Source organism: Phascolarctos cinereus, unplaced genomic scaffold, assembly GCF_003287225.1.
Source record: "Phascolarctos cinereus isolate Bilbo 61053 unplaced genomic scaffold, phaCin_HiC Scaffold_3;HRSCAF=262, whole genome shotgun sequence".
Classification (NCBI taxonomy): domain Eukaryota; kingdom Metazoa; phylum Chordata; class Mammalia; order Diprotodontia; family Phascolarctidae; genus Phascolarctos; species Phascolarctos cinereus.
The window spans coordinates 112,812,878-112,839,019 of record NW_027555736.1 but is presented as its reverse complement, the minus strand read 5'-3'; the positions used below and the strand labels follow the sequence as shown (position 1 = coordinate 112,839,019).

General features: G+C 37.8%; 1 protein-coding gene across 1 annotated transcript in view; it reads left to right on the top strand.

The window, feature by feature from the left end:
- Nucleotides 1-25,803, top strand: part of SAXO2 (stabilizer of axonemal microtubules 2) — a 32,330-nt gene extending 6,527 nt beyond the window's left edge. The window contains exons 2-4 of the mRNA XM_020966136.2: nucleotides 12,475-12,636; nucleotides 16,064-16,266; nucleotides 19,362-25,803. Of these exons, the coding sequence (XP_020821795.1) occupies nucleotides 12,475-12,636; nucleotides 16,064-16,266; nucleotides 19,362-20,305 (1,309 nt within the window). The 3' untranslated portion in view covers nucleotides 20,306-25,803. The remainder of the gene's footprint in view (nucleotides 1-12,474; nucleotides 12,637-16,063; nucleotides 16,267-19,361) is intronic.
- Nucleotides 25,804-26,142: the final 339 nt, after the last annotated feature.

The window sequence follows — 26,142 nt, the reverse complement described above, 5'->3', positions numbered from 1 at the left end:
AGCTAGACTCTTGGGGATGGGAGGGAGGATAAAGTGCAAAGGAGAAAAGTGGAGGGCACAGAACTAGTGATTTAGGTACTTCCTGAAATGGTGGTTGGGAGAAGAACTCACTAATCAGAGGTAGGGTTTCAGTGAAAGAGGGATTTCCGGGTGAGAAAGCTGTAGAGTGGAGGTGTCTTCTAGGGTGAAAAGGTGAGAGTCAAGAGTAGAGCTAGGAGAGGGAGTTTGCAAGATAGTATGATATACTGTGCTTTGGCTAACTATACACAGAATTGTAGGGTGCTAGTACTGGTGCTGCCATTAGCTGTACAGCCATAGTCAGAATAATGAAGGTACTCAAAGTCATGCCATATCTAGGATTGGTTGAAGGATGTTTAGCCTACAAAAGAAAACACTTAGGTATGGGAGAGGGTATGTTGAGGATGTAACAGCCATCCATCTTAAGGTTTTTGAAGGTCTGCCTCTTGGAGGTTCAGTTTAACTTGTTCTGATTGATGCAGGATGGACTAAATGGCTCTGTATCTCTTAGGCCTTTCATGTCCATTCTAACTCTAAAATTCTGGTTCAGTGTCCAGCACCTTCCTTCTTTCTTCTTGAATAAAGAATTCATATTATATAGGTATAAAGCTTCTATGTAAATGACAAGCCTTTGGCATATTTCATTTCTTGCTCCTGAGTCATGTCTTCCAATATATTTTTCGGTGTCTTTCTCTATGCCCACCTTTATGTACCTTAAAACCAACAAATTAAAATTATATGTTGTTTTAATCTAGAGATTTTTGTTGAATTCTTAGTAGATTTTCTCTACCTCCTTATTCTCTGCAAAAGATCACATCAGATTACCCTGTATTATCTTTCTGGTGGTCTTTTTCTAGATGTTCATCTTGAATCCTGAAATGTGAGATAACCAAATATCCCATAACATGATGTTTCTTGTTGCCTTTGGGCAGAGACTAAAATTAATCCTGGGCTCATTCCCTTAATTCCTATTTCCTAGGAGAACCTATGAACCACTCTCACTTTTTATCTTCTGGTTTCACTTGTAGCAAGAACATCAAGATTGACAAGTTTTAGTTTCTCCAGTAACAGGTTCGTTTGTTGGTTAGCATACAAGAATTGAACTATCATTCATAGTACCTGTAATTAAATTATTGTTTTATAGGAAGTCTTAAGAACTATGATTCATAGCATTTTCTGGCCTGCTTTCTGCTGTTTGCCAAGGTCACAGCAGATGCAGAAGGGGGCCACGTGGGCCTGAGGGCTGTTTTGGTTTTGTTTATTTTTCCAGAGCAGGCCCCAGAGTTTTACCATTACTGATTTAAGCAAATCTGGTTACATGACTAGTGTGTATATCTGGATGTTGTATAAAGTCTCTGTTTAGTTAGTTTGATGATTAAGGTAATAACTTTAACTTTCTTTATCAGTGACTTAAAGGTGTGGATATTATGCTTATCCAATTTGAAGATGACAAAAAAAACTACTTAAATAACTATAGCCATTTCAAATAACATGAAAATATATTTTTTACCAAGTATAAGAATACCCCAGTGCTGGGTTTAGCATGGGGGGTTGGTAGAAGCATAGAACATATGTATCCTCATTACCAGAACCAGGCTTGTGAGAGCAATTAAAATTGGAAAATTAACATCAAAACTTAGAGAAAATTTAAATAAAATATGCAGAATACATTTAAATAATGGTCCTTGTGTTTTTAATTATAGTACAGTTTAATGGTTGCAACTGAAAAGTTTTCTCAAGATATGGAAGGAATTGAATTGAATGTTGAGTTGATTTAGACAAATGGGATTGGATTGATGCCATTATAATCTCTTTCATTTAATTGCCTCATTTTCCTGGGAGATTTTGAATACATCATAGAAAAAAGGTTTTATATGATGGGCAACAGAAGCATAAATGAAGGAAATAATGATAATAAGATGTAGGCTGTAGATATGTGTAGACATGATGCCAGAATATTTGATTGAAAAATAAAAATGGCAATTAAACATCCAGATGTGTTTTTTTTTCTGTAGAGTGCCAGATATCTGAATGAGTCCAAATATCCATATGTTTGGCTAAACATCTGGAGATTAACTGAGTTTTCTGTTTTTCATCCAGATGTTTTTCTGTCACATAGAATAACTCAGACTCAATCAACCAACAGATTCTGATATAGTTTATTTTATGTTCTGAGAACTATGGTAGATCCTAGGAAGCATATAAGCATATATAGTCCCTGCCTCCTAGGAGCATATAATCTAGTTGGGAAGAGAAAACCTATATGTACAAACCAACAGGTAAACAAAAAAAACAAAACCAAGTATTATAAATGACCTTGACCAATTCATTTGACCTTTCTGAGCCTCAGTTTCTTCATCTGTAAACTATGAGTCTGGACTGGATAATTTCTAAGTTCACTTCCAGCTCTATACTATATGATCCTACAGATAGGAAATTGGATAAACTGACTATAAATGCTTTTTAAGATGAGAAGATGGAGAAAGCAATGAAGGTTGAAGTAGGCAGATAATGCTCTCTAGAGGAAGAAGTCTTGAAGTGATTTTTTGAACTATAGGGAGGATTTGCCTACATAGAGAATCAGGAAGACCTTTCCAGATGAAAGGAACAATATAGATAAAGGCTCTGAGGTGTCACTGAATATAGAACATCCATGGCATGGTAAGGAGACCTGAATGACCACAGCACAGGATACATTGGAGAACAACAGGAAACAAGGTTGTATAGATAAGATGGAACTAGAAAGGCTGAAACTTCAGAGTCAAAAGGATCAATACCAATCTGAAGAGGATCAATGTAAATTTAAGAGCACATTCATGAACATGAAATGAAATACACAGAAGATGAGACAAAAATAATACGGTAAAAGTAGCAAAAACCACGCAAGACTAACCCAAGAATTTTCATCCTGTTTAACACTGTGATGCCTAGCCCTAGATCTTTCTATATCCGTTCAAACGAATAATCTAAAAGGTATCTCCAAGCTTGATGTATCCCAAGCAAAATTTCCTATGGTCTAAGCTTAGTCATAATCAAATTACCTGAAGTATACAAAACAATGTTAGGAGGTAAAGAGTGATATTTCTTGAGTTATACATAAATATATTGGCTCCTTATTATTTAAAAAAATAATTTAATTTAATTTAAAAAAATAATCCAATTAATCCTATACCCCTTTCCAAAGTGAATTTATAACCTAAACTGATGTTAATGGAAATATTAATGATGTAGGTGGAGGGTGTCCCTAAACAGCTACCTGATCATTTAGCCCAGACTTATTGTACTACATAATTTCCAAGTAAGCATTAATACAAGTAGTCTTAAGTGACAGAATTCACTGATAAACTTCTAGTATGAACTAAGGCTACAAAATTTCCACATCCACAGAGGAAGTCCAAGCCAAAAGAACTATGTTCCAATCACAGCGAGGATGTTTACTACCCATGTGATTTTGGGCAAGTTACTTAACCTTCTTGGGTTTCAAGCTTGTTCATCTAGAAAATCAGAAGGTTAGACTAGATGGCCTTAGAGGCCCCTTCCAACTCCAGAACTAAGATCCTATGACTTCCTATAACTAAAAAAGAAAAGAAAATGCCAAAGGTAACCAATTATTTCCAAAGGAGAACCAGTTATATTCTCAAAGAAAACCTGTTACTAATGTGGGCAGACAAGGTTCTTGCAGTGGCAATATGTCCTAATTTATAATGTGTCACCACTATCACATTTAGGCCAGCTCAGGTACACTAAGGTCATGAGACAACAGAAAAAGTACTTTCTACTTTGCAATGTAATTGGGCTTGTGATCACAGTCTACCACAACCTTAAAGGACTCTGGAGGGAGGAGACAGGAGGGAGGCAGGGACGCAGATGTAAGAGTTAAAGCTGTTTTGGATATATCAGACACTAGGACCACAGTTTCATGAATTTGCTCAGACAGATGATCTTATGTTCTAGGCATGATGAATTTAGTCAGTAGTCAATAAACATTTATTAAAACCTACTATGTGCCAAGCCCTGTGCTAATTTCTGGGGATACCAAAAGAGGCAAAACAGTCTCTGCCCCCAAGGAGCTCACAGTCTAATGGGGGAGACAATAAGCAAGCAAATGTGTATGAACAAGGTATGCACAGGTTAAATAGGAAATAATTAGCAGAACAAAAGCACTAGAATTAAAAGAGGGTGGGGTGGGTGTGACATGGTCAGACCTGCTTTTTTAGGAAGATCAATTTGATATCTCAGTAGAACATGGATGGGATGGAGAAGAGACTTGTAGCAGGCAGACCCCAACCCACTACCATGCTGCAGCTGTTGCAGTATGCCAGGTCTCAGATTATAAGGGCCTGTACTGGGGAGGGGGCAGTATCAGAGGAGAGCAGGGGGTATATAAGACAGATGTTGTGAGAGCAGAAAATAGTAGGACTTGACCACTAATTAGATCAGGGGCAGGGGAGGTGAAAGAGGGCGAGGAGTCTCCTGAAATACTACTAAGTAAAAGGAGAGATCTTGAGCACTTTATAAACAATTTCCTGAGGAACAACTGGCCTATTTCTGAGTGTATGACCCAAGATAGGGAAGTGACATAAAGAAAGCTAAGATTATGTCGTCAAAGATGGGTAGGCTGGATTTGATTGAGAGAAAGGCTGAAGGAAGATCAATTAGGGGACTATTGATGTAGTCAAAGTAGTTTTCTCTAGGGCAAATGACTTGAGAAATCAGAGAATTATTAAAATTAAATTAGAAAATTAATTATTAAATTATATTAGAATAAGAGAAGCCTCTATAGTATCTGAAGTAGATAAAAAGTTATTAGAATCCCTTATCATAAGCAATATTAGGCTGAAAACTTTGTGGGAAGATAGCTACCTAATTAAGGACAAATTTGATTCATTCTCCTATGAAAAGGACTTGGAAAAGTTTTCAAGAAAAATCTAAAATGGTTAATGTAAATTATGAATAATATGGATGCAGTGTCCCTAAAATACTGGTGCCTGGCAATGTACCTCAAGCCACAGAGAGTGCTCTTAGCTAAAGGAGTGCCTCCTTTAGTGACTTCAGAAATAGCTTTACTGCAAGCACACCCACTGCTACTCATCCACACAACTGTTTTCAGGAGTTAATTTTGGAGCAGGTCTAGATTGTTTGCCTGTTGTGGTACAAGAGAGCTTTTCTGAGATCCTTCTGCTACCACAGAGCCATAGGATGAGGTTTCTCCAGTAGCCTAGAAATCTCAAATGCTCAAACTTACAGATCTTTGGAACTTTTCTACCTGCCTGTCCTAGCATAGTGTAAGTCTGAACCTCCACTTGGCATGTCCAGTGCAGTTACGGGGAATTTTTTGTCCAGACCACTGCTAGATAGCACAGGAGAAAGAGTGCTAGAACAGAAATCAGGAAGACCTGAGTTCAAACCAGCCTCAGACACTTTGCTATGTAACCTTGAGCAACTCATTTAATGTCTGTCTGACTCAGTTTTCACATCTGTAAAATGGAGATAACACCCACCTCCCAGGATTGTCGTGAGGATAAAAGTAGGTATTTGTAAAGCACTTTGCAACCACAAAAGCACATGTTCCTTAGGTGTCTGACTCTCTACTTATAATATCTGCATCTCTGCTCTTCCTGTTGATGCTGGGTTTATTTACGGGAGAGTGTGCCCCAGCTTTATGGAGGAATTTTTTTTTGTTACTTGTATTATAATGCTATTTCAGTAAATATCTTCACTTTGAGCTAATAGTGTGTTCTGGCTGACTACTGAAAGGTAAACAGATCAGCAAGGGACTTGCGAGCTATAGTTTTAAGGGTACAGATCCACACAGAGTACCTTAAACCTAGGGTGGCCATCCTCTATGGTAAAGGAGTCAGACTCCCAGCCTGCTGCACCAAGTGCCCCCACCAAACTCCTGAGTAGGGCCCAAGCCAGATTAAAATGTAATTGAGAAATATTAAATGAAATAAATAAAAATGCAGTAAAACCTAGATAATGTTAATTTGTGGTTTTCCAAGTCCGTAGTCAGCCTGGGGATCTGTTTCTATTTGAGTTTGACACCATTGCTCCAGGGCATCAATCCTGTGAGTTGGGGTACCTCCAAGTGCTACATAAATATATTAAATCTTTATGTCATCTGAGAATTACAGTTTCTCAGAACTGAAGGGGACCTCAGAACCATGTAGTCCAATAAGAAGTACCTATTCTGGGTGTCATAACATGATCTTCTTTTTAGAGAAACACAGAATCAGAGAAGTTATTACTGTGTTTCTTCATTGTGCAGAAAAAAGCAGAGAATGTCCAGAGAATACAGAGTGATTAGAAAATAGTTTTCAAATAGAGAAAACACTTTGCATCTGTTAAGTGGCATAGATATTATTCAGAGCAAACTGTTGTGGACCGACATTATGATTATTGTTTATACTCCAGGTTCTGGCTGTATTTACACCCCAATAATGATTATTTTCCCATTTGGGGGGACAATCAGGGATTTAGAATTATGTCATTTAGACATGACACATCTGACAGGATTATTTCATGATTTTCCCAGAAAATTGAAATTACTCTATGCATAGAACCCAGAACACATAGAATCTTACCAGCTAACTGCACAAGCTAGAGGGAATGCTGCCTGATAACCTAAATCAATAGTGTTCCCATATTCCCTAAATCAAGACTTTGCCCTAGGAACACACTCAGCCTGCCAGGGATCTACAACCAGATTCATTCATAGTCTGCCAGGGAACCACGGTCAAAAACACTCACAAATCATTTACGCTGACTCAGTGCTTCTCTGCAGACTTTTAACTCTCCAATCAATCTCTCTCATCACAGTTTCCCACTAACGTTCATTGATGTACTTACAGCTGTATAATTGATCTCCACATCCTTCATATGTCCAACATATTCCCAAAACCCATGGGCATTCCTACATCTGAGTATTCCTTTATAGTCTGGGGGTGCAGAGACAACTGTGAATAGATTATAATCCCTTTTGCCTTCTACACACTCCTCTTTCAAGTCTGAATTCCCCAGGGTCTAACACAAAACCTAATGAACTGATTTGGCTACACACACTATAGATCCTGGTTAGTATAGGAGAAATCATGGAGCATAACAGAGCAGGGGAATAACTGATTCAGCATGTTAACTAAGGGCTTCCCCAATGGAGGGAACAGTGCTAAGAACTGGGACAAGTAAAACATTTATGTCATAATAGCACAAGCTTTGGAAGTGGAAGGTGCCTCAGAGATCATCTAGTAACCCCCTACACACACACACACACACACACACACACACAATTTACAGAGAAGGAAACTGAAGCCTAAAGGGAAATAATTTACCTATTTGACACTCATTATAATGACCTGGTATTGGTTATTCATTCATGCATGTGTAACTAGAGTTCCCATAAGTCCCTCTAAGAACTTGCTACCTTTCCTAGGTTCAATGTAGAACATTTTGGGTAACTAGTTATGCAAATCACGGCCCAATCCCCAACAAGCTCCATTCACAGAATATGCAAGATTCAAAAACTTAATAAAAATGTTTAATAAAATATAAAATTAGTGTAAACAACAAGGGAAAAAAACAATTGGTCAAATTCTTACTGCCCTATACACAAATGAGCAAAATATTGTATACCTTATAGGATGGAGAAAAAAGCTCCCAGGGAAAACTCACACAGGGGTGGAGAAATTATCATTCAGACGCTGTAGCTCCTGTCTTCTCACTTCAATAAGTTTGTACTCTCAGAAGCCATCCTTGCATCCAGAAACTGTCTTGACATCTCAAACCTGCCTGCAGTGAGAATGCAGGCTCCCTCACCTCTGTGGAAACTTGCACTGGAGAACTCCATTAAGGGAGAAGACAACCCTTGTCCATATTGCACTTGAGTGCCTTTATCAACTAGGTTATAAGCTCTTTGGGAATGGTTACCATGTCTTTTTATAGAAGCTAATAGAAGGAAGGGACCATTTTTTATTTATCTTTATATATCCACTAGCACTTAGTGTAACATTATGCATAATTATTTAAGTATTTAATACATGCCCGTTGAATGCTAAATGAATGTGTTTAGTAAATATTTGTTGATTGAATTTCATTTACAAATTAAAATACTTTTCTCACCACCTTTTATAAATCAATATTCACCTCTAAATCTGCAATGCTGTGATGATATGTAATCTACTATGGTCAGTAACAAAGAGGCTTTCCTTATAAATTATGTTCACCTTCTGCCCCTTATACTATTTTTGGGTTTTGCCTTCTTTTTGCTTTGTTTTCCTTAGGTAATTTGCTTCTGTCTTCTGAGCCTCAGTTTCCCCCTTTAGAAAATGGAGGTAGGAGGTTGGAAAAGATGATTTCTAATGTTTCTTCCAACTTTAACATTCTGTGATTCCATGAAAGTGTTTTGTAAACCTCAAAGGACCACATGGAATTTTAAAATTTGAAGGGATTTTAGGGATCATCTAGCCCATTAGATGAGGAAACAGAACCGAAGAGGTAAAAGGGACTTGCCTAAAGAGTCACAAGGTGACAGAGTGACAGCTAGTATTCAAACCCAGGTGTTATGACTCCAGATTCAAATATGAACTATAATAATAATAATTATTATTATTCTCCAGTCTTCTTTACCTTTGATCTTTTCTTTTTTTAAATAAATCTTTAAATTCCAACATACTTCATTGCTAGCAGGTCTATGTTAATTTTGTTTACCAAAGATGAATGACATCATAATCTTAGGCATCACCTTCTTACTATCAAACAATAGAAAGCTGGCAAGAGAATATGCATAGTGCAATATAAGCCCACATCACTTTAATCACTTTCTGCTAAGTGGAAAGTCTCTCACTGGAAATAACAATGTCAGTAATATCACTGATGTTGAAGAAGTCATGGAGTGATAGAAAGAGTGCTGTGTTTAGAGTCTAGAGATTTGGATTTATAATCATAGATTTTGACATGAATGTGGTATGAAATTGAGAAAATCAGTCTCTCTGTGTCTCAGTTTCCTCTATAACATGGAAACAAACATTCCTACCCTGTTTTCCTCAGTATGTTATTTTGAGAAACAAGTAAAATATTAAGTGTGACAATACTGAGAAGTTAAAAGACAGGTACATCATTATCCTATTTCAAAGGTCTATTATAAATACCCTTTAGCTCCTTTATCAGCTGAGACATAGATAATATAGATTTTTAACCAGGTATTGACGATATTCTTGGTGATCTCATTAACTCCCAAGTATTCAATTATCATCTCTTTGCAGATGATTCCCAGATTTTCATACTCAGTCCTACTCTATCCTGAACTTCAGTCCCAAATCAGCTAATGCCCCTTGGACATTTCCCACTGGACATCCTGGAAGTATCTCAAAACTGACATTGTCTAAAACTAAACTCATTATCTTTCCCCCAATCCCCACCCCTCCTCTTAACTATGCTTTCTATCAAGGACACCATTAGCTTTCCATTCACTCATTTCAGATCTGAACAGTTGCCAAGTCTTATCCATCCTCATCACCTCTCACCTTGACTATTGCAATAACCTCTTAATTGGTCCTGCCTCTAGTCTCTCCTCTCTCCAGTCCATACTCCATACAGCTATCAGTGGTATTCCTTAAGTATAACTGACCATGCTACTTCTCCACTCAGAAAGCCCAGGGGTTCCTTATTACCTCTAAGATAGAATGCAAGCTCCTCCATTTGATGTTTAAAGCCCTTCAGAAACCTGGCTATAAGAACTTATTGCATGAATTTGGAAAGTCATGCATTCTACATCAGCCAAATAGGCCTCTCTATTCTTCAAACATGCCTTAACATACGCTGCCCACCCCTCCCACCCTCTACCCTATGCCTGAGATGTACTACCTCCTTCTATCCATCTTTTAGAAGAACCCTTAGCTACCTCCAAAAATCAACCCTAGTTCTACTTCCCTGTATAAGCCATTTCTTTTCTTAATTTTTGGAAGGCAGCTGGGGTTAAGGACTTGCCCAAAATCACACAGCTAGTGACTATCACATGTCTGAGGTCATATTTGAACTCAGCTCTTCTTGACTTCAGGGCCAGTGCTCTATCCACTGCACCACCCAGTTGTTCCACATGAGGCATTTCTTAATCTCCCTAGCTGCTGTGCCCTCCCCCATTACCTTGATTTTACCTTATATGAATTTATATCTACTTTTATGTGAATGTTTCATTTTCCCTGATAGAATGTAAGCTCCTCAAGGTCAGGGACTATTTTGACTTTTCTCTTTACAGCCCCAGACACTAACAGTACCTGGCACATAGGAGGCACTGAGTGAATGCTTATTGATTGATTCATTCTCTTAGGGATATTTCTGACCAGAAATGCCAGTCTAGAATCAGAGAAGCCTTTCCCCCTAGACCAGGGGTTCTTAACCTTTTTTGTGATATTTCATCTTTGGTAGTCTGGTGAAGCCTATGAAGCCCTTCATGTTTTTAAATCATGTTTTTAAATGCATAAAATAAAAGACATAGGATTACATGAAAACTAATTATATTGGAATAAGGTTATCATATTTTTTTAAAAAAAGATCTAGACTGTACTGGAGAAACACCAACAAATTATTACTATGTCACTCTTTTTTTCCCTTAAATATTTGTTGTATTGTGGTCTTCTGTATCTGCTTCATGCTGACCATCTCCCTTCAGTTTACATATGTCTTTGTAGCATTAACCTTCTTTTCATCACACTTTTACAATTCACAAGGTGTAAATTTTTTATCATAATTTTAAGTTAGCTGCTTTCTGATGACATGTAGAGGGTTAGGGTAATACATTTCTAACTCATACTAAAGCATGGGTTATTTGGAAGACTCATTGTGGACCAATGATACCATGTATGATGTAGAGATTCTTGTAAAACTTTAAATAGAGGGAGGCAATTTTGTTTGAAACTTCAGTATTTTGTCTTTTTTTGACCTTGCCCTCAATCATCTAGATCTGCATCCTGCGGTCAATCATACCTTGGGACCTGTACCCTCTGTACGTTGGCTATGAAGATCAAATAGTTCATATAGTTCATTCAGGATTGGTGACCCAAATATGATATTGAGGTAAACAGTGAAAAGACCACTGGCCCTAGAAGCAAAACATCAGTATAGTAACATTGAGGATATTAGCCTTGGAAAGTCAGTGAGTCTATCTGAGCTTCCATTTCCTCATATGTAAAATGGAAATAAGAACACTTGCCTTGACTATCTCACAGAGTTTATATGAGGATCAAATAATAATATTAAGGAGCATTGAAAATTGTAAGTTATTACTATTAGAGGTTCCCGGACTTGAATGGAATGTTGGTTGTGTTTTCAAATATTTTCTGTGATGTTTTTTGACGGAGACATATGGGAGTTGCAACAATTGGCTGAAGAATGTCCAGAATTTATTTTTAATAGTGTAAATGGAGAATCATAATTAGAAATTATGGCATCTGAAGAAAATTCAGTTGAGGCAGGATGGCACCTGAGGCATGATCATTCATCCACATGATTGAGCTTGATTAGAGAAAAACTGAAGAACAATAAGCCAAGTTACTAGAAACAAGGAGGGACTGGGAACCTCAAATGTCTCATTTATTTATTCATATCAGCACATCAAATGAAAATTGGTTAAAGGAATTAGAGATGTTTAGCCTGAAGAAGAGAAGGCATGGGGGTGGGGATATGATAACTGTCTTCAAACATTTGAAGGGCTGCCATATGGAAGATGGAACTCTACTTGATCCCAATGGGCAGAACTAGAAGTAAAGGGTGGAACCTACAAAGAGGAAAATTTTAGGCTTCATATAAGGAGAAATTTTCCTTCTAGTTAAAATATTAGCTCCCTGAGGGCAAGGACAGTTTCATTTTTTTTTCTTTCTATCTCTATCACAGTGTCTTGAACATAGTAGGCACTTAAACTCATATTGAATTCAGTTAGCAATTAAGAGCTATCCCAAGGTAGAACGCACTGCTTTGAGAGGTCATCAAGCAAAAGCCCTTTGTTGAACGGGTATATTGTAAAGTGGATTCTGGTTTAGGTATGGATTGGATAAGCAGCTATTCTAGTTCTGAGATCCTGTGATTTCTATAAATCAGACATTCTCTTAAAGAGCACAGCTATCTTCTTTCAAGGTATCTGCCCTTCCCTGAGTGGCACCCAGTCTTTATTTTCTAGACTTTATTCTAGCTCTGGCAAGGGGCAAGATTTCAGACCTACACCTCAGGTTTTTCTTTCATTGGCTTATCTAAGGCCAGCCTGGCATGTCAGATTGGTCCTTAAGAAAAGTTTCAGACGTAACATAGACAAAGAGGGAAATGAAGCTGCTCTCAAGTAAAGATCCCTAAGTGTGTTGGGGATTTCTGGGTAAAAAGGTATCATGAGGTACAGTACAATGATTTCATGATATGCAAAATATTTTTAAAAGTTGAAACCACATTTCAGTTCATTTATTTGTGTTTACACAGGCTCCATCGCTGTCCTCGGAGGCCTACAAGGATTTATGAAGAACTAGATTTGAGTTGCCCCACCACTGAGTATTCAGAAAAATATACCAGCTTTGAAAATGTTATTCCTTCACAAAATATTAAATCTATCAAGCATAAACACCAAGCAAATGGAGGCAAAATGTAAGAAATAATGGCATTTAAGTAAATAGTTCACATTGTACGTTATATGCAATGGGGGTAAAGCTATTTCTAGCCTTTAAAAATGTTTTATTAATGTGGGTTTTTTTATGACATTATTGTCCCTTCCTAATGACTCCCCACCCAATGGAACTCTCCCTTGCAACAAACAAGTTCTGTTGAGTAAAGCAAATCAATAAATTGGCCATGTTTGAAAATGTGTAGTTTATTCTGCACCTATTATCCACTAGCTTTTTGCTGTGTCCCGAGGCATGCTTCATTTTCATGTTGTCTTGGTTACAGGTAGTCACCACTAATCCCAATTGCACAATACGTTGATGAGTTCTAATGCGCTTATCTTTTACAGTCTTGTGGTCATATGTCAGTTGTTCTGATTCTGCATACTTTGCTTTGCATCAGATCATATAAGTCTCCCCACATTCCTTTGAGTTCTTCATGTTCATGACTTCTTCTTGCATTACATTATAATTCACGTGTTGGCCAGTCATTCCCCCAAATCATTGGATACCTACTTTCCTTCTACTTTTTTGCTATTACAGTATTTTTCTATATATGGGATTTTTTCTTCAGTCTTTGATTTCAAATACTTTTTTTTGTTTGTTTTTTTAGGCAATTGGGGTTAAATGGCTTGCCTAGGGTCACATAGCTAGTAAGTGTCAAGTGTTTGGTCTGAGGCTGGATTTGAACTTCGGTCCACCTGACTTCAGGGCTGGTGCTCTATCCACCTAACTGCCCCTTCAGTCTTTGATTTCCTTGGAGTATATGCCTAGTAGCAGCATCACTTGAGTCAAAGGCAATGTACAGTTTACTGACTTTATAAATATTATTCCATATTTTTTTTGTAACAGTTGGGCTAATTGACACCTCCACCAACAGTGCCTACTCACCTTCTTCCCACACTCTGTCCTGATACTACACCAGCCAAAATCTGCTCCCCACTGCAGTTAGGTTTGGTTTGACGGAGCTGGGGATTGAGACACGAATACAGGAATCATATTATCTGTACCCCATTCTCTCTTAGTTGGGAAGGATTGGAGCCCTTTGTTGCTCCTGGAGTAGGCTTGGGTCTGAAACTCATTACTTGGCCCTTTATTATCTCTCTCCCTTTGTGAGAGTAAGATAACTGATGTCCCACTTAGGTTTACCTCTTCTGTTGGTTTCTCCTTTGCTCCACCTGCCAGTTTTCCCCATTCTATGTCAGTTTCTTGAGAAGGCCAGACTTGGCTTGCATCTTCCATATCAGCATCCTTGCTGGAAGTGGGATTCTTACTTTTATATTAAACTAGTAACTTGTGCTGAAGTAGAGATGATCTAAGGGGAAACCTAACCATTTAATTTTGAGGCTCAGAAAAGATGTTTAAAAATAAGTCTGAAGATGAGGAATGGTGAGGTGAGTAAAAAGAAGTAGAGGGAAAAAGGTAAAATTATTCTGAAGTTCACATTTTGAGGGGAATTTTTCTGCCACTGTCCATACTTGTTTGGTTGATCAACTGTTTTATCTTCTCTGATATTTTCCTACTTTTCCCCACGTCAGCTTTCTTTAATTTTTACTTTTACGTTGCTCCATCACATTTTTCATTAGTTTATGCCAGCATCTTGGTATCATTTTGATTCAGGTAGAGCCCAACCCACTTGTGTATAGCAGTGATGGAGAACTTTCTATAGCCCTTATGCTGACTGCAGCCCTTGACTTCATTTCATCTAGTCCTTTTAGTCATAGTCACTACAATTCAGAGAAAAATCTCCCTCAAGTGAGTATCTATGGATTTCTAATTAAGAATAGAATTTCTGAAGGTTTAAGAATAAAAAAGAGATGTGTGAACAGTGTACAATAGTCTGAATAGCACTGACTTAGGTTTACCAGTTCTCAGTTGAAAAACCACAACATTTCAGAGACTATGCCCCAGAAATTCTGGGTCCTTACCTAGACTACTGAAACCCAAGGAGGCTGATGACTTAGCACACAAAGGTAAGTGAACCAGATTCATAGCTGGGTGAGAAACAAGATTTTATTCCATAATTTATAGTTGTTTTGCCTGACTAATCCTAGGTAAAAAGTTAAAAAAAATAGTAATCAGCTTGACCTTATGAGGGGTAAGGCATGGCACCATCATGGTATGATAGAAAGAGCCATGGATTTAGAGTCAAAGGCTCTGCATTTGAAGCCTGGTTCTTTTATTTATTATCTGTGTGATCTCAACCAAATCACAACTCCGTTAGACTGTGAGCTCCTTGAGAGCAGGGACTGTTGTTTTTTTTTGTTTGTTTGTTTGTTTTGTTTTGGTTTTACCTTTCTTTGTATCCCCAAATCCTAGCATAGTACTTTGCACATAGTTGGTACTTAATAAATACTTGCTTGCTTGAACTAACTTTTTTGGACCTCAATTTCTTCATTTGTAAAAATGAGGGTATTACAAAAAATGAACTCTGACATCCCTTCTAGTTCTAAATTTAAATTCCTATAATAAATACCCAGCAAGACAGAAGGTTAAAAGATTGTCTAATCTAGCATATCAGACTAATTTAATTTCTTTCCATAGAAGAGGAAAAGGCTTAATAGAAATAGGCTATCTACAATACCTATATAGAGATAGATATGCCTAGACTTGGGACAGTCTACCAGTTCTATCAGTGAAATGGGACATGGATTGTTGGAACTGAAAAGGGCATTAGAAGTCATCCAGTTCAACCTTATTTTACAAATGAGGAAAACGGGATCTAGAAAGGTTGAGTGACTTGACTAGCCACTTAGTAGAAGAGCCTGGACTAGAACCCAGTTTTTATGGTTCCCAGGTATATTGTCTTTCCCCGTAGGATCTTCCTTTCATGACAGGAAGATCTAGAATGGCAGATTTGGAGACAGAAGGGAACTTGGAGTCCATCTAGCTCTATTCCCCCATTTTACAGATGAGAAAACAAAGGCCCAGATAAATAAACTAACATGCCCTAGGTCACACAGGTACTAAAGGACAGAAGCAAGATGTGAATCCAGACCATTTGCCTCTAAAGATAGTGTACTTTCCACGGTACCACACATCTCTCAGAAACATCATTGATTGGGTAGGTGTTGGATTTTCTTTATCCCTTCCAGAACTTAACGCATTGCTAAAGTTCAGAGGAAGTCTACACTGAACAGATAGGACTTAGTAGATCATTTTCAACTCTGAGAGACATATCATGTAGCAAGAAACCCAGTGGAAATGATTGTGGGGCCACTGCTCATGATCTCTGAGAGATTGTGGAGACCCGGAAAAGGTGCTACACATGGTACAGATGTCACCTCTAACTCTGAACTTCTTATAATAATATTTGGTTTCACGTTTCAAATCCCAACCACCCTCAGTTCCCATATTTCATGAAGTGAAAAATAAATATCCTTTATGGAATGTCCCATGTTATGTTATTTCAGGTCCGAACGTCTTCCCTGTGACACATTTCAAGAAATGGTTCATGCACCAGAAGAATACAGGCCAAAAATGGTGGACACTGATATGACAACCACCTATAAGGAGAATTTTAATGTTTACCCATTACAACCTGCTGAAACAATGAGGCCTCTGGACAGACATCTTATTAAAAAAGAAAAGCTGGATACTCTTCCTACCTATAAAGGTAATAGTACACATTTTTAAAAGAAATAACATGTAACCAGCACTTACTTTTAGTGTAGTTGATATGGTGATTTTAAAATATTTTTATTAAACTTTGTTGGGTAAAATATGAGCTCAAATGACTTTGAAAGGAAATATATATAATACATATGTATATATACATGTATGTGTGTCTACACACATAAACATACTGCATATATACCATAACTAAAATTATATATATGCACATAGGTGTGTATGTATATGTTCAAACATATGTTTTTTGGGTTTTTTGGTGAGGTAATCAGGGTTAAGTGACTTGCCCAGGGTCACACAGCTAATATGTATCAGATGTCTGAGGCTGGATTTTTTATATGTGTATACACACACACACACACACGTGTGTATATATATATACATATGTGTGTGTGTGTGTATATATATGCACTTTCAAAGACATTTTGGCAGCTCATATTTGTGTAGTCGAGGAGTGACCTAGTTACATATGCACCTCAGAAAGAAAAGTTACTTTGGCAGCTGTGTGGTGGATGGATTTTGAGAGGGGAGAGAATGAAAGCAGGAAGGCCAGTTTGGAAGCTATTACAATAAACAAAGTGAACGAGGTTTTGAGAGAACTTCAATGAAGATGGTAACTGAGGGGTAAAATGAAGGAGAAAAATACTAGAAATGTTGTAGAAGGCCTCAGATCTCAGATTTTATTTGAGAGGCAAGAGAGCCATTGAGCAAACACCTAATATGAATTCATCTGTACATGAAGAAAATAAGCCATGTAAAGAATGTTATGCAAGGGATTAGAGTGGAGATGGGAAGATGGGAGATGGGAAGAAGATACAGTAGCCCAGGAAAATGGTAATGAGGGCTGGTACTAGGGTCTAAGAAAGGGAGCAGTTAGAGAAATAAGTAGAGAAAATTGATCTATGTACCTAGGCTTCATCTGCCTTTTGAGCCCCAGGCCCACATCTCCAAGTGACTTCTGGACAAGTCTGTTTGCTGATTTCATGAAGTTTAGGAGTAAAGGAGATCTGTGTAAGGTAGAAAGGTCAAGGGAAGGTGTTTTGGGTTTGGTTTTGTTCTGGTTTTTTTTTTTTGGTTTGTTTGTTTTGTTTTAGCACTGGGGAAACCTGAGCATGTTTGTAGGCAGATAAAAGGGAGCCAATGGAGGAGTCAAGGTGCATGAAAGAGAAGGGATGATTGGATGAGTCAGTGTCGTGGAGGAGGCAGAAAGGCTGCGATCAAGGGCATAGGGAGAGGAAGCTAGAGGGCATCTTTCCTTCAGACAGGAGGGAAGGAGATAGAAGTGAGTGACCGTGTGGAGAAGTGCTGAGAAAGATAGTTGAGAGAGTTTCCATTTCATGTTAAGTCTCAGGCCATCTGATTTGGCACATTTAGGCCCCTAAGGAGAGAGAACAGGTTTGTAATAATTGTGACAAAGGGGAAATGAGACAGGGAGTCAATGAGTAGAAGATTGGGATATATTTTATCCTAAGTGTACAATATTACATACTAGTCAGCAATTTTAGGGACATCCCCCCATTCCCTTTCTTACCTCTCCCTTCAACTTTTAGGCAAATATAATAAACTATGAGTGGTTAAAAATGCAGTAAATGCAAAATCATTCTACATGGGGAGGGATCTAGAAGTAGAAATGGCTTATTTAGTATTAAATCTGCCATCTGTTATTTCTTATTCACGTTATAATTATATATACATATATTTTAAAAACAAAATATGATACATATCTATTTATCAAAACATCAAGATCCTGTCTAGATACCATCTATGGCTATAACCTCTTTGCTAATACATAGCACTATAGCTTCTCATGGGTTATTTTCAGAATTGAATACTAATACTAATTCATTTATGTAGCTCTTTACAAAATACTTTCCTTAGAACCACCTTGTGAGGCAGTAGGTAGTACAATAATTAGTTACCTAGATTTATTGATGAGGAAACTGAGAGGCTCAGAGAGAGTCAACGAATCATTACCAGGGAAACACAGAGAGCAAGTGGACGGATTGGGGACTCAAACCTAGCCTCTTGTGAGTTCAAGCCAAGAGCTTTTTTCTACTGCACCATGGTAATGCCCAGCATTTTGTTGTGATTTTTCTCTTCGTTGAATTTTCTAGGACCTACATAAATAACATCAGTGTTGAGTTTTCATGATGTGATATACAGTTAGATCCTCCTCCTCCTTTTCTTCTTCTTCCTCCTCCTCCTCTTCCTCTTCCACTCTAATACACACACACACACACACACACACACACATTCTCTCTGACACATTTGCTAAAAAGCAAAGGTTTTGGATTCAGTTTCTTAAAGGTGGGGTTCCTTTCAAGTTCCCTACCTCCTTCCCTAAAAGTCTCTTCTTAGAGGGAACTTTTGGAAAGCATCTCCTTCCCACCCTCCACTGCTAGCAGCCCACCCTGAGCCAGACCGAGGAAGCACCAGCTTTTAACATTCTGGATGCTGAAAAGCATCAGACAAACAGAAGCATGTACTATGTGATATCACAGAAAAAGAGGGAGGGAACAGTGAGAACTGACTTTGACTCAGGCATCTTTCAGGGAGTTTGGGGCAGGGGGAAAGTGAGGGAGGAACTCAAGGAAGGAAAAGATTCATCCAGGAGGGAAGACTTGTTCTTAATGGGAGTTCCAATTCCAGATCTATAGTTTGAAGAAACTATTAATTTCTGGACACATTGGATAGTAATTGGTCACCCAACAACTATTTACTATGTACCCACTACATCTTAAGGCTAGGCATTATGGAAGATACAAATATGTACAATAACATTTCCATTACCCGTAAGGAGCTTATTATCAAGTTGGGGAGACAAGACATGAATGCATACATGTGAAAAGTTAAATAACACAAGAAAAAAAAATCAGTCCAATAAGATAAGTGATGTTATAAGGCAATTTGTGGTTAGTTGCCAAATGAATAAATGCTACAGGGAATAGAAGTTGATCAGATTTCTAAAGACAGGAGGATTATTGGTAGTGACAGAAGGGAGTGATATTAATAGAGCAATTATTTAAGAATCAGTGTCTTTGAATTTTCATTTTATGCTTAAAGGCTTTTTTTATCTTAAAGATGATTTCAGACCTTGGAATACTGAGAAAAGTGAACTTGGTAAACATCTGCCTACTGAGAAATCTACATTTCAGGATGACTTAAGTCCTCAAAAGCTATGTCCTAGGTCAAACTTTAAACCTTTGAACCTACTCTCCCATTCTGTTATTCCCTTTAATGCTATTACAAGCCATCGCTCATCATATGTGCCTCACCAGCTAGAACCCAAATTTATAAGACCAAAAGAAGTTTACAGGCCAAACAATGAACCCTTTGATGATTTAACAACCCACCGCCATGCCTACAAAGGCCTTTTTGGAGAACCTGCAAAGATTTGTAGACCTACAGTCACCAAGGTGGCAAAAAACGCTCCATTTAGGGAAAACACAGAATTCCAGGATAATTTTCAGTCATGGGAAATTCCATTGCCCAAGGTTCGAAAGTTAATGGAGGATGTCCCCTCAACAGGTCACATGGAGCCAAGTAGCAAAATCAAGCAAGATCATATTTCAACTCATATGACCACAGGGGCTCCCAAAAAGCAAGTTTATTCACATATCACTAAGTTTCCTTTTCAAGCAAGAAGCACTACGAAAGATGATTTCAAACTATGGGACAAACCATGTCGGCTAGGAATGATTAAGCCCAACAATCAGATTCCCAAGCCATCTGGGAAGTTTGAAGGCTTGACCACTTTTAGGTCACATTATATACCACATGAGTTAATTCCAACACTGAGTTTCAAACCTGTCCCCATTGTCTGTCACAGCTCTGAACCATTTGATGATACAACAATGTACTCTACACAGTATACAGCAAAGATACAGGAGACGTGCCCAGCTAGCTATACTTCCCCTCCAGGATATACATTTGAAAATACCAATTCCCATGGTCACAAATTATTCCGCAAGGATATTCCTTCTGGGAAGGACTTTTCCCCATTAATTGACAAGGTTTCCCAATAAATGGATTTTATGAGATGCTAGATTTCCTAGGCTGATAGACCTATGAGAATCAAAACATTTTAATTAATTGATAAAGAGAAAAATCTTCCTGGAAGATTGATCTTATGAAGGATTCACAGTAAAATGTTTGAACTGGATTTTTTTTTAACCTAAGGAAATTTGAAGATCTATCAAGAGGGATCAATATATCTGCTTATAGAATCAGGTCTATGATTGAACTAGTATGGATATTCCTTCCACCAAAGGTAATCATAACACCTTCATGCCACAGGAGACAGTTCTTCCTAAGTTGCTATGGTAAAAAAAATCATCAGTTACCACCCCTCTGTTAATAAGCATTTTTGAACTTAGCCAGGCTGATCCCTTAGAAGTCAGGCAGGTCATTGACAAGATTGTACCCACAGCCTTTCTAGCTGGGTGACACCAGCCACAGCTTGTGTTCCACTAGCATAGCCTCCAAGAGCCCCAGGATCACCTCCTTGACATCAGGAGGCATTAAGAGTAGGGTGCGGAAAGAGCCTCATGCAATTAACATTGATATTTTAGACCATTTTTCTTGACAATGCACTTATAACCATTTTACTTTGTATATTCCCAACGTAACTTATTATTCCTAACATGCAGTTTGACAACTGGTCCTCGTTCTGTGATCCTATATAATGATGACATTTTTATGTGCAAATGATGTAGTCAGGTGTCCAGCTGTTCAGTCATTAATGTCAATCTGCTTATGAAATATAGTCATTCAGCACACAGTAAATTAAACTCAGATCAAATTTGGCATATAAAGTATGATTCTTAATATAAATTATGCTTTTGGAGACTCAGGTAGTTCATGGTCATTCATATGCTTATGCTAATTTATTAAGTATTTTTAGATTTTTTTCCAATATAGGCATATTCCACATAATGTTGCCCCAACCAAGATCATGTTGTAATAATGATAACTTACATTTTATATATAGCACAGGCTTAATAAATACTTATCAAATGACTAAATATAGTGTTTTATAATGTACAAAATGCTTTATAACAATTCTGTTAATTATATAGTATGACTATTATTATTATTATTATTACTTCCATTTTACAGATGAGGAAACCAAGGTGTAGAGAGGTTAACCACTTACCTGGTCATAGCTACTGCATTCTCTCACCTTCGTACCTTTGCTCAGGCTATTTCTTAGGCCTGAAATGACCTCCTTTCCCATGTTTGCCTTTTGAACTAACTACCCCTGCATACTCCCACAAAATGCTACATCATCCAAGAAGTTTACACTGATTGAACAGATTTGGCAATAACCTTCCCCCTTCAATGTTGCCATAATACTGTTGTGTAATTGTCTCATGCATTACAGGCCATCGGGGTTTAAGCCCTTATCTTCCTACTAGACTGTAATTTCCATAGGCTTAAGGATTATCTTTTATCTATACTTTTTGTCTCCCTTGGCATCTAGCACAATACCCTGCACTCAATAGGTGCTAAATAAACATTCCTTTTATTGAATGTTGGAGCCAGAGGAATAAACCTAAGCCTGCTGACTCCAAAACTGGTGCTCTTACCATCCTCTTGCCTCTCACATTGACAGTATAACCACATCCCACCTCCCAAATATCTGATCTGTGCCAAAATTAACCCAACCTTAGCCTCTGCCTTGGATGGTCCCTGCTAGCCTTTCTTTGCCCAGGAGCCTCAGCTTAATCCACTCCAGCAGCTGAGACTCCACTCAGCTCCCTTTCTATGGAACTAACTCTCCCCGGTTTTTTTTGGTTTTGTTCTTAAGGGAAAAGAGTGAATAAGGGACATTAAGACATAGTGTATCTGAATACCAAAGAAATCTTGAATACAGCTTCTGAAATGCTGTAGTATTCATTTTTACCAGAGCGCCATATAATTTGTCTTTCCAGAGTAATTAATGAAAGGTAACATAACCTAAGGCAGAGAATCTGTGGAGGCCACATGAGAAGTGCTTAATTAACAATTCACTTTCTTCACTAGGGCAAGACAAAGTAGGGCATAATGGACAAACATCGGATCTAGTCCCACATTTAATGCATTGGAGTGCATAATGCATATAACTCTAGACAAGTTATTTAACATATTGGAGTCTTTTTTTCCTTATCTATAAAACAAAGATACTATTATCAGCCCTGACTACCTCACCAGGTTGTTTTAAGGATCAAGTGAGGAAATGGATAGGAAATCATACAATTTATGTTTCAAAGCTCTCTCCACCATAGTAGATCACAGCCCGTCTAAACCAGAGTACGCAGTCTTCAGGAGCAGCAAAGGGTAAACAAATGTCTTAACTGGTGGTTAGCCTATTGGTGGTCAGCCTTCCCTAGGTTACTTAATCTGACTTCTAGATGACAAGCATATAGTACATTGAGAGGCCCATACATTTTGGTATGACCTATCAGTGTGTGTTTTGCTTCACAGACTTTGAGAATTCAGAAGTTCAAGTTAATTCAATAAACATTCAGTAGGTGCCTGCTATGCATCAAGTACTGTGCTAAAAGCTGGGGGATACAACAAGAGGCTAAAGACAGTCCTTGCCTTCTAGAAGCTTACAGTCTAACGGTTCTCATCTACTCCATGATGAAACTTTGGAGCACCTCTATGGAGGATAAAATTGTAAGGCATTAAATTACACTCTCTCTATTCCACAGTCATGCAAGTTCAATTTAACAGGTGCTAAATAAGCACTCCCTACATAATGAATTCACAGGTCCAAACTTTACTGAGATATGTTAATGAATTGTGTGCTAGGCAATGGGGATACAAAGATAGATTTTAAGTATACCTTGCTTTCAAGCTGCTTGCAATCTCATAAGAGAAAATCACAATTATCTGTGTGATTTTGGATAATACATTTAATCTCCCTGGGCACTGGATGTTAGATCATAGGTCTATAGAGACAGAAGGGATGTCTAAATGGCTCAGTGGATACAGTACCCCACCTGGAGTCAGGAAGTTAAGTCTTCTGAATTCAAATCCTGCCTCAGACACTTTCTAGCTGTGTGACCTGGGCAAGTCACTTAACCCTGTTGGCCTCAGTTTCCTCATCTGTAAAATGAGCTGGAGAAGAAATCTCCAGTATCTCTGCCAAGAAGACCCTAAATGGGTTCACAAAGAGTTGGGCATGACTGAACAATAACAGAGACATCCAGTTAGTCCATCTTCCTCCTTTCAGAGATAATGAAGCTGAGGCCAAAAGAGGGTCAGTGATTGGCCAAGAGTCAGATGGGCAGTGTCACTGGTGGAATTTGCACCTAGGTCTTCTGACTCCAAAACCAGTGTACTTTCCCCGGTGCCTCACTTCTTCCACAGAGGCCCCCTATTTCTGTAAAAGGTCTTCTGTTATCTGTAACATGAAGAGTCTGGGCTAGTAGCAGATCTCTAACATCCCAGTTCCAAATGTCCGAGGCTGTGAGTTGTGAAACAAAGAAAGATGAGACAGATGCAAGGGGAAAGTCCTCCAGGAAAAGGACAAGAGGAATCTGCTGAGGGAGAGATTACTTTGATTTGGGGTGAGGGAGGTGTTCCTTCCTGTTTTCTTATCTTTAAGAAAGGGGTTGATAATGCTGTCCACTTTCTATCTACTTTTTAAGTACATCACAAAGATTACAGAACAACTGCTCCAAGTTTTTCTTGATTTCCCAAATAGGACACTTCTCAACAGAGTGGAGAGAATGCTTTTGCCTTTAGAAATTCAAAAGTTGCTTAAGACAACTATTTCACAGGGAGTGGAGTATAGGAGACCAGTGAAAGAAGTCTGCATGATAATGTTTTCTGAAGACAGAGTGAAGCATAGTGAATTGAGGCATTTGAAAGCATGTAGGCCTTGGATCCAAGGGGAGACCTGGGTTTGTGTCTTGCCTCTTGACTCCAGCTAGCTGTGTGACCATGTGTAAGAGCCTCTGTGCCTCATATAACTATAAAAATGGGGATGATATCTATCACATTGAGCACACAGAGTTGTTATAAAGCTCAAATGAAAACAATGTTGCAAGATTTCCCAGGTGTAGAAATGTCAGTTGTTATGGTTATGACTACTATGGAAAATTATAAAAGATATATCAACAAAAACTAATTGCTCAAAGTCTTCAGAGTACTTAGGGAGATGAGGTTAGATATGTTCTGCTTGGACTGGTGGGAGTTCCCAGTTTCCCCCATAAGGAACAGCAGTAGCCAGATGTAATGTACAGTTATAGTAACAGACTCAGAGTCATAAAATCTAGGATTATGCCTGGATATCATCTCTTTCCCATACTCTGCCTCCTCTTTTAGTTCAGCAATAAAATACATGCTAAAAAAAAAAAAGAAAAGAAAAAGGAAAGGAAAAAAGATTCTGCTAGTAAATAAAGTAGCAAGAATTAGTAGTAGATGAGATATTTCCATAATTTCCTACAGAAATATAGAAGTTCCTGAAAATATTTTTCTTTGAGTAAATATGTTTAATATGGAGTGAATTTTAGCTTCCTTTTATTGTATCTATGTTAAATCTATATTAAATATATATCAATTTGGGGCTTGAAATGAACCAGTCACATACTTTTTAGATTGAAAACTTGTTATTAAATTGTGATTAATTTATCAACATGAATTTAAATTTGTATACATGATTGTAAAATTATAAATAGCACTTAAAACTTCATCTCTATGTAGTATCAGATGATCAAAAAAACCCAACAACTTATACTTCCATCTTTCCCTAAAAAATAATCTCATTTTGGGGAAAAATAATGTCAAGTAACTGACTATGTATATGAGGTGAGCAGCCTTCTCTCATATGAATTCTGATTATGTAAGTCAGAAAGAATTGAAAAACCCCTAGTTATTTTTCCCATTTTGAGGTTTGGATATGTCACTGGTAATCTGGTAATGCATCTCTTTTTGAATATTCTTTATGACGTATTTAGCAGCTCAGAGAACAGAAGAGAGACCTCTTTATCAAGGTTCCTTCGACTTTACTTTTATCAATATGGTTTCATTAATGTATTTGTTTGGTGTGCAAAGACTGTTTTAATCTCTCATATGGAAAAATCATGGACAAAGATCAAATGAGAAGATGTGGATGGATTGCAATCTGTACTGAAAGAAGGAATACCCTCCGTGGATGAGGTCAGAGATGCAGTGATATACAGAAGCATGTCAATGTTGATTTCACAAAATTATATTTTTAGTGCTTTAGGGATGCATAATGAAGAATACTACTCAAATTGGATAATAGGATTATCCTCAACATAATAGGTGGTCCTAGTAGTTTTAAAAAAGTGGTCCTGGGAAATGATGTTTATGGAAGACATTATGTAAAATGTCACAGAAATGAACCCATATATCATTGTATGATGGTCCAACAGCTGGGGAATCAGGAGAAACGGATTCAAGTCCAGCTAACTCTTCCATTGACTTTTAGCATTATGGTGGACAGGTCACTTTGCCTTTTTGAGTCTTACTTTCCTTACCTGTAAAATAAAAAGGTTGGACTAGATAATTTCTAAGATCTCTTTTTGTTTACCATTCCATAGATCAAGAGTATTTCTCTCCATCATTAATAGACCTTATAAAACAATAAGATAAACACTGGAAACCAGTGTCAAGAAGTGTGTTTCCAATTTAATAAAATAATCTTTTTCTTTATTCTGTTTTAACAGAATTCAGTGTTAAGTGCACTTATGGCCTGGATAATCATTGATGAAGTATATGCATTTTTGGAAGCCTACTTAAACTATAGTATTATCTTTCCATGTTCAGTATACAATTGGGGATAGGGTTTGGGATCAAAATCAAAGACTTCCCAAAATGAGTGACAACAGGTTTTATGTGCAGCAAT